Source organism: Elephantulus edwardii, unplaced genomic scaffold (assembly GCF_000299155.1).
Source record: "Elephantulus edwardii isolate Elephantulus edwardi_28Jun2011 unplaced genomic scaffold, EleEdw1.0 scaffold00028, whole genome shotgun sequence".
In the NCBI taxonomy this organism is placed as follows: Eukaryota; Metazoa; Chordata; class Mammalia; order Macroscelidea; family Macroscelididae; genus Elephantulus; species Elephantulus edwardii.
The window spans coordinates 19,175,956-19,190,936 of record NW_006399778.1 but is presented as its reverse complement, the minus strand read 5'-3'; the positions used below and the strand labels follow the sequence as shown (position 1 = coordinate 19,190,936).

Below are 14,981 nucleotides of genomic sequence, written 5' to 3'. Positions count from 1 at the left end.
CTTCCTCTCCTGCGCCGTCCCTCCACCCTCCCAAGCATGATGTCCTTCTCCAAGGACCGGTCGCTCCTCACAACATGTCCAAAGTATGTCAGATGGAGCCTCAGAATCCTTGCCTCCAAGGAGCCACCTGGTTTAACCCTTTCCAAGATGAATCTTTTTGTTGTAATTAATGGTCTAAAACAGTCTAGGAATGGTTGCATGGAAAACCAATTTGCTTTATAAACTTGAACTCAAATCATGATTTTAAAAAAAAACCCAAAACAGCCTCAGAAACCAGATGAGTCATCGTGAGCTGGAGTAGAATGAAGGGGGTGGGTTAATCTGTGGTCAGGGAGCCTTTCACCTAATTTAGTGCAAATATTATCCACTTAAAAGGAGAGAAGAGGTTTTATAGGCAGCAAATAACACATTTTACGTGAATGGCGAAATAATAAAAAAGATGAGCTGGTTAGGAGAGAAGGCTGTCATTTTGGAGGCTGCTTTAGAAAACCGAGGAAAGACAATTGGTTGAGTGTTTTGAGGAATTCCTGGCTCCGGCGGGTTTGCCTTTGAGGAGCTGGGGCACCAAGGACCTAAAAGAGCAAGCAGAGCTAAACCTGGCCCCTCGAGTCGCAATTAGTGTCTCCGAAAGTTTATGGACATTTTGTCTGATATGATCAGCCTTATTTTGTTCAAGATCCTTGGAATAAATTTTGGTCCTGCTTTGAAAAACAGCTATGGATAACGAGGAAGGCTACCTAGAGATATATCTAGACCAGAGACATCAAGGTCAGCACATGCTTCCTATTACTGACTTGTTCTTATTCTCACTATGAGCTTCAACCCATGATGCCCAGCAGATGGGAGTCTCATCCCCATGGCGGCTTCTGGGGTCCTCGAGGACAGCCTTCTCCGGCCAGGGCCAAGCACTACGTGTGGCCCACGTTGGAAGGAGCTCAGCACTATTGGCCTGCAGGTGGTGGTGACAAGTGTCCACATTGCCCTCTGACCTGTGTGAGTCTTTTTCTACAGAGATGGTGTCATCTTTGCAAAAGGACGTGTTAGCAAGGAATGAGCAAGTCCACCAACTAAAACAGGAGGTGATTCAACTTAAAAGTGAAAACAAAGAAAAGGATCACCAGCTGGAAGTCCTAAATTCCAAGGTGAGTAGCCAATACCTCTATCACCCTGTTGGAGCTTCCAGCTGATGAAAGTCAATAAACTGGAGTGGCTGATACACTCTTCAATCCTGGTCACTGGTTGTAAATTTTCCTTCCTCCTCTCACACCATTTGTGCAGAGAGACCAGTGTCCAGAAGGAGGCAGGTGGGGCCAGCATGTAATGAGGCCTGGAAATACATAAAGCCAACTAGCCAACTTTTCTCTCTAGCATTTCAGTCTGTGTAAGTTGCTCAGAAAAAAGATACAGGTTCGAATCCTGTGGCAATGATGGTTCAATGGTAGACGTCTGACCTTTCACAAGGAAGATTCTGGTTTGTACCTCAATTGTGAAAAGGAGGTAGGACCCAACAGAGACCTTCCATTGCTCATGACATCCCTATAGGTTTGGGACCAACCCTGACAGACTCACAACAGACTCAGACTCAGCAAAGATTCTCACCACTGGGCCGATTGGCAGCATCATGATAGATGATGAAGATATTGAGATTATAAACAGCTTCAGTTTTCTTGGCTCCATAGTCAGCACTCTTGGTGCCAGAAGCCAGGAAATAAAAAGATGAATTGCATTTTGAAAGTATGCTGTCAGAAACCTCTCCAGAGAACTGAAGAGCAACGATGTCATTCTGGAGACTAAGTGTGCCTGATCCAGGTCATGGTCTTTGCGGTTACTTGCTGTGCATCAGAGAGCTGGACATCTAGGGATGTTAGTAGGAGAATTGATGCCCTTGAGTTGTGTTACTGGAGACGAGTATTGAATATACCTTGGACTCCAAGGAGAGCAGGTTTGACCTGGAGAGGGTAAAACCAGGCTGTTCCTTGGAGGCAAGAATTCTGAAGCTTCATACTTTGGATATGTTGCAAGGCAGGACCAGTTCTTGGAGAGGGACATCAAGCTTGGGAATGGGGAGGGACAGCACAAGAGAGGAAGACCCTAGACGAGGTGGATTGACTCAGTGACTGGGGAATGGGGATAGCTGTGTCAGAAACAATAAGATTGGCACAGGATAAATCAGGGTTTAGGGCTGTTGTACATAGGGTCCTATGAATCACAACAATTCGACAGCACATAACAACAACCAGTTTGTTTAATCTCAGCAACTGTTATTCAGTATTAGCATGACAAAGAATAAGGATGACAGAAAAAGAACTAACACCTTTGAGCTGTGGTGTTGGAGAAGAGCACTGAACATCCCATGGACAGCCAAGAGAATAGATATGTCTTGGAGAGGGTGCAGCCAGGTGCTCTTTGGAGGCAAGAATGATGAGGCTTCGCCTCACATACATCGGGCGTGTCACTAGGAGAGGCTATTCCTTAGAGAAGGACGTGATATGGAGGGTCAGTGAAGGAGAGAAAGACCCTCAACCAGGTGGATTGACATGGTCACTGCTACCGTGGGCTCTTGTGTGTCAGGAAATGTGAGGTTGGCACGGGAGAGAACAGGGTTCAGGTGTTTTTGCAGGATAGAACAGGGTTCAGGTGTTTTGTTCATAAGGTTGCTGTGAGTCATGCTCAATTCGATGGTATCTAACAACAGCAAAAAGAACGTTAGCGTGAATGGCCATTGCAAGACTTACAATTAAAGAGAGTAGACTGTCACTGGGTAAGCAGAACCCCTTTCTCACCTGCTGGTCAGTCATCACTAGAGTTTCCATTTTTTTTTGTTGTGTATTGTTAAGTCGGAACCAACTCATAGCTGACCCGCTAATGGGTTTTCAAAGGCAGTAAATGGCACTGGAGAGTACCCATCTTTCTTCCATGGAGCAGCTAGTGGATTTGAACTACAAGCCTTTGGGTTGGCAGCACATCTCCGTAATGTTAAGCCGCCAGAGCTCTCTAGACTTTCCATTGGATCTTAAAAAGCAGCTTGCATGCCAAGATGTAAACATACAGACTTTCACTTCTTCCCTTAGATGTCAGTGAGTGTAAGAAGTCCTCCATGTAAAATGAACCTGAAGGAGGTTTTAGGAGATTTTGAAATGGAATTTTGACTATACTTTTTGCCTTCAGTGCTGACTTTAGAATCTTGATCTTACAGGATGAGGTCTCTTAGCGTTTGTGTGATTTGTCTGTCTCCCTAGTCACTGTCCTTAGTTTACATTCCTAGAGCAGAACTTCTCAGTCAAAAAGAATGCACAACTTTATGCTCAATGCCTGTTGCCAATTGCCCTCCAGAAAAAACTTTCCCCCTTAAAATAAGGGTGTCTTTGAGAAATAACCTCCCAAAAGCACTTTTCCTATAGGTGAAGAATTTGAAGTACAGAATGCAGTGCTGGAATAAACAAATTTGTCTTGAAAAGACAGCCAGAATGCTCCTACTCACATCCTTCTTGTTGTTGTTGTTGTTATGTGCCGTCAAGTTGCTTGCAACTCATAGCGACCCTATGTACAACAGCCCTAAACTCTGCTCTGTCCTATGCCAATCGCACTGTCTCCGACACACCCCATCCCCATTACCCCAGTCACTGAATCAATCCACCTCATAGAGGGCCTTCCCCTCCTGCGTTGTCCCTCCACCCTCCCAAGCATGATGTCCCTCCAAGGATCTGTCCTTCCTTACAACATGTCCAAAGTATGTCAGACGAAGCCCCAGAATCCTTGCCTCTAAGAGCAGCCTGGTTTAACCCTCTCCAGGATGAATCTGTTTGTTTTCTTGGCAGTCCAGAGTACATTCAATACTCTTCTCCAGCACCGCAGCTCAAAGGCGTCAATTCTCCTTCTATCCTTCCTAGTCATTGTCCAACTCTCTGATGCATAACAAGTGATTGATTGCAAAGACCATGGCCTGTATCAGACACACCTTAGTCTCCAGAGAGACACCATTGCTCTTCAGTACTTTGGAGAGGTCCCTAACAGCAGACTTTCCCATCGCAATACATCTTTTAATTTTCTGACTGCTGGTTCCAAGAGTGTTGACTGTGGAGCCAAGCAGATTAAAGTTGTGAACAATCTCAATCTCTTCACCGTCCATCCTGATGCTGCCAATTGGTCCAGTGGTGAGAATCTTTGTCTTCTTGACATTGAGCCTCAATCCATATTGAAGGCTGCAGGATGTGTTATCAGAGGGTAACAGGCTAGAGCAGAACATCGTTCGTGGTAGTTGTTGTTGTTGTTGTTGTTGTTAGGTACCGTCGAGTCACCTCTGACTTGTAACGACCCTGTGAGCCACAGATCTGAACCTTGCCCTGTCTTGTACCGTCCTCATAATCTCCAATATACTCCAGCCCATTGTTACGGTCTCTGTGTCAGCCTGTCTCACTGGGGGTCTTCCTCTGTTTCTGTCATGCTCCACCTTTCCCAGCATGATGTCTTTTTATAAGAACTGGCCCCTCTTGACAGCATGCCCAAAATATGAGAAGTTGAACTATCCTTGCCTCTAAGAAGCACCTTGGTTACATTTTCTTCAAGACAAGTTTGTTCTTTTACCAGTCCATGGGGATACCCACTTCTCTTCTCAAACATCACAATTAAAAAGTGTCAGGGGCCAGCTTTCATATACAAAGAAAGTAATTGAAAATACCATGATTTGGATCAAGTGAATCTTAGTCTTTAAACTGATGTCCTTTCTTTTTAGAACTTTGGAGAGGTCCTTGACAGCAGATTTTTTCCAATGCAACATGTCTTTTGATTTCTTAACTGCTGTTCCTTTAGATCCAAGTGAAACTATATCATTAACATCATCAATCTTTTCACCAACTATCATGATTTTGCCTATTGGGTCAGTGGTGAGGATTTTGGGTTTTTCTTTATGTTGAAATATAATCATTATTGAAGACTGTAATCTTTGATCTCCTGCATCAAGTGATTCAAATCTTCTTCAGTTTCTGTAAGCAAGAGTGTGTCATCTACAAAGTGCAGGTTGTAGGTTAAACTTCCTCCAATGCTGAAGACACATTCTTCTTTATATGATCCAGCATCTTAAATTTTTCACTCAGCATATAGATTGAGGAAGTATGGATAAGTGTACAGCCTTGACATATACCTTTCCGGATTTTAAACCTTCCAGTGTTTCCTTGTTCTGTTTGGACCACTGCTTCTTGGTCTGTGTGCAGGTTTAGAATGAGCACAGTTAAGTGTTCTGGGAATTCTTGGTCTTCTCAGTATTAACCGTAATTTGCAATCCACAAATGTCTTTGCATAGTCAATAAAAGTTAAGAGAAGCACCACAAGGATATAGATTGACACAGTGGCTCCAACAGTGAGTTCAAATAGCAATGGCAAAGGACCAGACAGTGTTTCATTCTATCACTATGTTTTGGCACTGATTCAGTTGTTGTCTTTGTTATGTACTGTTGAGTTGCCGGTCACCCATAGTGACCCTATGTATAGCACCTCTGAACCCTGTGCTGTCCTGAGCCGGTCTCTCTAATTCCGACACACCAACCCCCATTGCCCCACTTACTGTATCATTCCTTCTCATCCTGGATCTTCCTCTCCTGCACTATCCTTCCACCCTTCTGAGCATGATGCCATTCTCCAAGGATCAGTCCCTCCTGGCCACATGCCTGAAGTATGTGAATTGGATCTTCAAAATCCTAGCCTCCAAGGAGAAACTTGATTTCACCCTCTCCAAGATAGATCTATTTGTTTTCTTAGAGGTTCATTGTATGTATGTTCAAGACTCTTCTCCAGCACCACAACTTGAAGACATAGATTCTTCTTTCATCTTTAGTCATTCATTGTCCAGCTCTCTGAAGGATAACAAGTAATTGTGAAGACAATGGCCTAGATTAGGCACATCTTAGTCTTCAGACTGACATCATTGCTTTTCAGCACTCTGGAGAGGTCCCTGACAGCAGATTTTCCCTAGTTCAGTTAATCTTTTTCTTTCCTGACTGCTGGTGTTAAGATTGCTGATTGTGGAGCCGAGCAAGCTGTAATTGTTAACAACTTCAATCTCTTCTCCATCTCACAAAAACAAGAACCTTCCAAGTTCATCCAGTGATTTCTCAGATATATACTGAAGGCATCAGCATCTATCTGTGAAAACCACTCTCTGCTGATCATAGAGATAAGAACTCCAATTCCTCCACCCTGAGCACCCAGGCTCAACAAGGCTAAATTTTCCTGTGGCTCAGATTGCTTTGCTTTGAGGAAGAATTCAGATGGTTTATTCCTCAGAATTCATGAGTGGGATGATCTAGGACTGGCTTGTGCCAATTAGATACAAGTGGTCTTTTCTTTCCAAATTGGATTATTTCAATATATCAGGATATAAACCAAAATTTTTAATAATTTCATCTTACTTTGATCCACAATCAACACCCTTGGTAGCAGCAGTCAAGAACTAAAAAAAAAAACCCCAAACATGTGGCATTGAGAAAATCTGCTGTCAGATAACTCTCTGAGAAGTTAAGGAACAGTGACATTCACTTAAAGACTAGGATGTATCTGACTCAAGCTATGGTCTTTTCGATTAATTTCTTTGCATCTGAAAGTTGGACAATGATAAGGGTGACAGAAGAAGAAAAATTGCTTTCTGTGGTATTGGAGAAAAGTATACGGACTGCCAAAAGAACAAACAGATGTCTTTTGAAGGAAGTGCAGCCCAGGTGATCTTTTGAGTCAAGGATGATGAAACTGCATCTCACAGACTTTGGGCATGTTGATAGGAGGGGCCATTCCTTGGAAAGGGACATCATACTTGGAAAGATAATGTGGTCAGCGAAAGATAGAGTCTCTCAGTGAGATGGATTGATACAGTGACTGTAACAACGGGCTCGAGTGTATCAGAGATTATGAGGATGGCACTGGATAGGGCAGGGTTCACATTCACTGTTCACTTAGTTACTTCGAGTCAACTTGATGGCACCTGTCAACAACACTCTAACAGTATACCTCAGAGTGAAATTGCTGGGGTGATACAGTAATTCTGTTATTAGTTTTTTGAGGAACGACCACATGTTTTTTTTACAGTGGTTGTGTATAATTGGATTAAACTGTAGGCTCTCTGGAGCAAACATGGGAACTTGAAAACCTCAGACACTTCATGCAGCTAACTTTTACCTCTTTGCTGTGTTTCTCTACAGTGCTCAGAGTTGAGAAATGAGTTAAAAAAGGAAGAATCCCAGAAGGAGCACAGGGAAGCCCAAGAAAAAGAATTAAAACTCTGCAAAACTGTGAGTTGAACTGCCTCAATCTTTGGTCTCCACGGGAACGCTGGAATTCAGCCTTTGGTGTCATCCTGGGGGGCTCCAACCACTAGAAAGCACTGATCTCTGGACGGGCTGTTTGGGTAGCCCTACATCTTTTTTAAAAAAATTTTTTTTTATTAACTTTAATGAACATTTACAGAGATCATGGCTTTCCATTCATTCACTGTTGTACTTTTCTCCCTGCCCTGCCCCCTCAGTTCGCTCCTGTCCTTGAAAAGTAAAAGAAAAATTCCTTCATTGGTATACAATCCCCCCATCACCCACCCCGAGTACACTCCACTATGCAACCTTAATGCTAGCCATAATACCCTATCATATATCGCTTTTAAACAGTTTTCTCTCTCATCTGTTTCGATGCAGTATGCATTATTTATCGCATCTTTCTCAGTCTCCTCCCAAACCCCATGTCGGTCCTGTTTTACAACAGTGACACTATACAGTATTTGTCCTTTTGTGACTGAGATACTTCGCTCAGCATCATGTCCTCCAGGGTCACCCATTTTGAATAATATTGCATGAGTTCCTTGTTTTTCAATGAAGCGTAGTATTCCGTTGTGTGAATATACCACAGCTTCTCTATCCATTCATTTGTTGATGGGCACTTGGGTTGTTTCCAACTCCTTGCTATTGTGAACAAAGCCGTGATAAACATGGGTGCGCCTTATTTTTATTATTTTTAAAAAGCTACTAATAGACCAAAAAAAAAGTGTGCCTTACTGTTATATTAACTTACAATGCTAGATGTTTCTTTGATTGACTGTTTGTAGCCTCAAGGAGGAGGCTTGCAAGCCCACACACACAGAGAAGACAGGCCCTCCCGAATTCTCCACAATTGGCTCTGACTTCCTTATTGGGTTTCTTTGGGGTAGAGCTGAGGCTGGTCACCTGACCACTAAACGTCACATGCTGTTCAAAGTTTGTTCTGGTGCAGAGCCCTAAACCTGTTAATCCATGCTTTTAGGTTCCTTTATCACAAGTTGATTGTCATTACTTGCCTCACTATTTTTCTTTTTTACTTAAAAAAAAAAACACAAACATACCACACTTTTTTATTGTGGTCAAATAAATATATAACAAAATTTACCATTTTAACCCATTTTAAGAGTACAGTTCTCAGTGTCTTTAATTACCTTCACCACGTGTACATCCCCTCACCTCTGCCTGTTTTACGTGCTTGCACAACCCCAAACAGGAACACTGTACTCACTCCACTTACTCTGTTATTGCCGTATTATTCTTATGTAAGTCCATTAATGTAGTTTTTTTAGTGCTTCAGTTTTATACAGTTCTTAAACACAACAAATATCATTAATAAAAAAGAGGTAGTATTTGTCTAATAGGGAAGACAACTGTAAAATTAAACAGTGGAAAAAATTTAAAACAGTGAAAATATGACCATTGGAATTGCAACATATATTCCCTCATCTTAGTTTGCCTGTGCTGCTGAAACAAGAAATAGCACAAGTGAATGGCTTTAACATACAGAACTACACTTTCTCACAGTTTATGAGGCTAGAAGTTAGAATTCGAGGTGCCAGCACTAAGGGAAGACTTTCTGTCAGCGCTGGGCAAAGTCCTTTTTATCAGCCCAGCAACCAAAGTGTATATTCCACTCTCAGCAATTCTTTGTTGGTGGTCAGAGATGCCTATGGTCTCTGCTTGCTTGTGTAATATCTTTTACATCTCTAAAGAGATTGACTCAAAATATAACCTAGTCTTGTAGATTGTATCCCACCTGGTTAAGGTGACTGCCTCTAATCCTGCCTCATTCACATCAGAGAGATTAGGATCTAGACACATAGGATAATTACTTCAAATGGTAAGAAGCTGCATTGCAATCCCAAGGCATGTGGTTTGAATCCACCAACTGCTTCATGGGGGAAAGATGGAGAGTCTCTTCCCATGCAATTTTCTGTCTCTGAAAATCTGCTAGAGGGTCAGCTATAATTTGGTTCCAACTCGATGGCACACAACAACAAGGATAATTACATCAGAACACAAAATGGAGAATAATTTCATAATGCGTCCGCTTCTGAAAGAGCTTGCCTCCAAAAATGCAATGAATGTAGAGAAACAATAAAAGTTATACAAGTGTTCAGGTCTTTCATTCCTAGGGTCACTGTGAGTTGTCTACAACTCAACGGCACCTAACAACAGCAACATTAAGATTCATGTCCTAGTTGACACAAATCTGGGGAGACACGATTCAATCCATAACAGCCTCAGTCTTCGTACATGCAGTGCACACCCTTTCCCCTGCATTGGGGAACACACTGCCCAGGCATGGGCTGAGGAAAGAGACATGCTTTCTTCTGCCTCAGAACTCGCCTGTTCTTTGTTTTAATGTGGAGGGACGGCAGAATAATCAGTTCTTTGTTCTGTTCTAAACTGTTCCTGTGTGTCTTCCAAAGACATTGCCCGTATTTAGACTTATTTTTAAAAATGGACCCTGAGGGTCAGATTCCAATGAGTTGATTGATTGCTTGTGTTTAGTCCAGGATCTATGCTAATTTTCAAAGGAAATTAATTCTCTTCCTTTATCCAATACTTTCAGTAATTCATTGGAAAAAGCCTACTTTACATTGAGAAAGCCTACTGCACATCTTTATGTAAAATTTCCCCAAGGTAGAGGCTCAAACAAGCTACTACTAAACAAAGGAGCCTTAGTGACACACAGGTTAAACATTCAGCTGTTAATCAGAAGGTTGCCAGTTTGAACCCCACCCAGTGGCTCCATAGGGAAAAGACATTTCCAAAAAGTTCTAGAATAGACACTTAACAGGGTTCCATAAAGATACATCCCAGTGGGGATGTTATACTCTGTCAGAGGTGTCACTGTGAATTGGAATTGACTCAATGGTACCCAACAACACACAATGACACAACAATCCCAGACAAGATTCTACTTCAAAGGTAACAAGGGTTCTGAGAATTCACCTCCTTCACCCTGGTTTCTGCTTCTCATTAGGAAAGTTCAATTGCCTGTTGTTAATCTTTTTCAGCAAATCCAAGACATGGAACAAGAAAACAAGAAACTCAAGGAGGAGCTGAAGAAGAGTTACGCTGATAATAACATGATCTCCAGGACACAGCGAGAAAAGAGCAAGGTACAGGCAGACGGCCGTGGCCCTCTCCACTCATTCTCACGACCTTTGTGTGGTTCTTTCTGTTATTAATGGATATGGCTTCTATGTGGCCCTTTCTGTATTAACCTTACTTTACAACTGAAAAAAACTGAAGCAAAGGAAGTTCTTCAAGTTCACTCAGAAAAAGTACTTGTGTCAGAGCTTGAACCAAGGATCATCTGATACCACTGCTCCCGCATGTGACCATTACCGCTATACTAGAAATTGCCTCTGTGTGTGTGTGTGTGTGTGTGTGTGTGTGTGTATGTTTGAGATGAGATTTCTTTACCTCAAGATCCCAATGTGTAGGGTATTGCCATATTATTTTGATGCTTCCTCATCATTATGGGAAAATACTGACAGTTGATAATCTCTAGAAGTATGTTATCAATTCCAGTACCTAGTAGTCACATGTACTATTTAAAATGAAAGTAAATAAGATTCAAAATTCATTTCCTCAATTGCACTAGTCACATTCAAGGTGCTCCGTAGTTCCATGTGTATTGAGGAGGGCAGATAGAAGATTTTTCATCATTCTAGAAAGTTCTACTCTTCCAAACCAATGGTGAGTGACCTCTTTTAGCAATATAACAAACTGAGGAGATAGAAAATATGTCTATGGGTTGTAAGGTCTAGAAACTTAAACTGAAAATATCTTTAGAGATTCTGTGGTTACTGGGAAGAATGTCTCTTCTCTCAATATGTAATGTCTATGCTTAGACAAGCCTGTCATCATTGAGAAAACTAAGACTATATTTTATGGTCACACCTTGATAACAGATAGTCCTATGTGAGGGGGAAATTGTCATTGAAAACTTGAATATTAAAGGCATATGGTCTAGTGTTTCCTCTGAGTTTTAATTATTATGACTAATAGAATAATTACCCAAAGCTAAAACCAGACACTAAAACCTGTGAGGCGCAGCTCAAGAAACTTATCTGGAAAGTCACACCTTTCTGGATAATGTTAATAGTGACTGCAAAGTTATTAGTAGGATGATTGAAAGGGGGGAAAGCCCCACAATATACATGAACACAATATAGTGTAAATTAAACTCTTGTTGTTGATTGCCCTCAAGTCGAGCACAACTCATAGCAACTCTATGAACAAAAGGCCTAATACCTTTCCATAACTGTCGTCGTTTCTGCAAGTTCATAGTGTTTCCAGAGGCAAGTGATTTAGGAAGTGGATGCCACTTCCTGCCTCCAAACCTGTTTTAGAACTAGAAGCTCCACCAAATACTACCCACACTGGGTATTTGACATTGGGTATTTGATATTGGGTATTCTGGTATTTGATACCCTAATGGTACAAGGTTCAGCATCACAGCAACCCAAGTTACTTCATACTGCACATTGACAAAGAGTGATGTTCAAGGTGGAAGAGTGTTCCTCCAGATATAACAGCACTAGTTTCACTTAGCAGTGGTTAAGTGTCATCAAGTCGAATACGACTGAGAGTAAATTTTGCACAAAAGACCTAAACTCTGTTCTATGACTAACATCATTTCTTTGCATAAATCTGCTCTATTACTACCATCATTCTGGTTCATTTAGAGAGTTTAGAGAGTTTGTAGAGTTTCTAGTAGCATGTAGTAGAGGAAGTGAATGCCACTCCTGCTTCCCAACATAAATCAATCTGGAAGCTCATTCAAACTACGTATATAAATATTTTTCTAAGTTGGCCAGAATTTATTAAAACAAAATAACACCAGGAGCTAAAATGACACAGAGTAAGATTTGTTATTGTAAAACAGGAGAGAATTATCAACTATTCTTGAAATATATATATCTGTAAAATATAATCTAGAAATAAATAGACTTGGTGCAAAAATGAAATGCACATTAATAGAACTATGATTTGGAAAAACGTTCTGTACCAGAAAAACTTACAGATGACTCAAATCTTAATTTTATTTATGTAGTAAATAACTGACCCATGTAAAAAAGACAATACGCAATAAAGGGTTGACTAGACTTTGTTATTAATGACATTAACCACATTCTCTTGGCATGTTGTTAGGAAAGGCCAATCCTTGGAGGGAATATCACACTTGGAAAGATGGAGCATCAGCCTGAGAGAGGAAGATGCTCAGTAACACAAAGTGATGCAGTGACTGTAGCAATGGGCTCAAGTATGTCAGAGATATTAGGATGGCACAGGACAGGGTTCAGATCCGATGAGTCGTAGCTGACTCCATAGCACCAAACATCAGCAGCCTTGACAACGCAGTGAGTTTGGCGCACTCTAGCTTCATGTATCTGCGCTCTGGACTTGTGTGACATTGTCACTATTTTCTAAGCCTCATCTTATATTTAAAACAAAAAATAAAAGTATTTATTAGTTTGTTATTGTTAATATTATTTTATTATATTTATCCATCTAGTACTCTTTTTCCTGCATCTCTGATCAACTATGTTTGGTGTAATTTTTCTTCTACTTGAAAAGCAACATTCTTTAGTATTTTTCTTTAGTGCAACTCTGCCTACAAAAAAAAAAAGTTCCTCTGATGTGTGTGTGGGTGGGTGGGTGTGGCTGAAAATGTCTATATTTACTCTTAACTTTGGAGCATAGTTTGAGTGAGCATTGGATACAATATTGGAAATTTTCTCTCTCTCTGCTCATCATAAATATCATGGAATGTATCATGCCATTGTCTTTTGACTTTCATTGTTTCTGTTGGGGAGTCTGATATTATCTAACCATTGCACTTTGTATAACCCATCTTTTATCTCCGGCTGCTTTTTAGATTTTCTTGTCCTTTGGTTTACAGAAATTTTATTATCATTTATCTTGGGATGGACCTGTATTTATCTAGTTTTAGATTTATATAGGCTTCTTGGATCTTTGGTTTCATTTCTTCATTGGTTTTGGAGTTTGTAGTTGGCAGTGGGAATTGCTAAAATTAAAAAAAATAGTAGGATTAAACTTGTGATTAATAATAATGGTGAAATGATAGGATGTCAGTTTAATGACTAAGATGTGCTGAAAAGAAGAATTGATGCCTTTGAATTGTGGTGTTGACAGAATATGACTATACCATGAAATGCCAAAAGAATATATAAATCTGTCTTGGAGACAAAGATGGTGAAACTTTGTCTCACATATTTTAGGCATGCTGTCAACAGAGGCTGTCTTGGAAGGAGACATGCTGTTTGGAAAGGTGTGCAAAATAGAGGAAGACCTTCAGTGAGATGGATTGGCACAGTGACTGTTGAGTGGTCTTAAACACAGCCAAGATTGTGAGGATGATATGGGATTAGACAAGGTTTCAGTTTGTTATATGTAGAGATACTACGAGTCAGTGTCTACTCAACAGCACCTAACAACAGGCATTATACCGAACAGCCTATTTTATTTTCACATTAACCCTATGATCTAGAAATTATCACTCCCATTTTATATATGAGGAAATCAGTCCTAAAAGGTAAAGTAACTAGCCCAGAGTCACACAAGTTTAGAAAGGTGATGAAGCCAAGATTGCAAAGCCGTGTTTGTCTGACTCCAGTGGCATAAAATAGCCACTTGTTGCTGTCAAGTCGAGTTGAGTTGCCATCAAGTTGAGTAAGACTCAAGAGATTGTATGAATGAACAGCCAGTTTGAACTCTGCCCTATCCTGTGCCATCCTCACCATCTCTGAAACACCTAAGTCCATTGCTGACGTCACCATTTCAATCCGTCTCATTGAGTGTCTTCCTCTCCTTTGCTGACCCCTCCCCCATCTTCCCAAGCATGGTGTCCCTCTGCAATGAATAACCTATGCTCTATGCCCAAAGTATGAAAGATGAAGCTTTGCCATATTTGCCACCAAGGAGCAATCCAGCTGCACCTTCTCTAAGACATATGTTTGTTCTCTTGGCTGTCTGTGGGATATTCAATACTCTTCTCCAACATCACAATTCAAAAACATCAATTCTTCTCTCTTCCTATTCATTGTTCAACTCTCCGATGCATAGCAGGTGATTGAGAAGGCCATGGCCTTTCTCCTGCCAGGTTAGTTCCACAACAGCTCGGCTGATAGCTCCGGGTGATGGCTGGATCTGTGGTGGTGCCCTGAGGTCACAGGGCTGTGGTGGTGGCTGAGGTGCGTGGTTGTGGAGCTGCAAGAGGGGCAGGTGAAGGGGAGGAAAGCAAGGGATTAGGGGGCTGAAAGAACACAGGGCTTGGACACTATCACCAAGAGGTAGGGGGCGGGGCTTGGGTGCTGCTGGGGGTTTATGCAGCAGCACCCTGTGTGTTGGGGGTCATGCAGGCACGGGCTGCAGGTAGGGTCACACAGTGGCAGGTAGTCTTCACTCCTCTGGAGTTCTGCGGTGGCTGGCAGACTGTTGCTCTTCCCGGGTCTCTTCCCAGCCCAGCTGGCGGCGGAGTTCCAGCTGGCCCCACATTATTCTTAGGTTTTCTTCTTTTTCCTTCTTTTTTGAGTCTGCTTTTTGCTCTAGCAGATCAGTGGTGACAATTTTGTCTTCAATTTCACTGATTCTGTTCCATCTCATCAACTCTGCTCATATGTCCCTCCATCATGTTGACAGCCTCTGAAA

The 14,981-nt window shown here is 41.5% G+C and overlaps 1 protein-coding gene across 1 annotated transcript in view; it reads left to right on the top strand.

Moving 5' to 3' along the window:
- Positions 1-14,981, top strand: part of FHAD1 (forkhead-associated (FHA) phosphopeptide binding domain 1) — a 248,176-nt gene that overhangs the window by 123,970 nt on the left and 109,225 nt on the right. Inside the window, 3 exon segments of the mRNA XM_006883707.1 lie at positions 1,012-1,142; positions 7,188-7,277; positions 10,316-10,420. Coding sequence (XP_006883769.1) covers positions 1,012-1,142; positions 7,188-7,277; positions 10,316-10,420 — 326 coding nt within the window.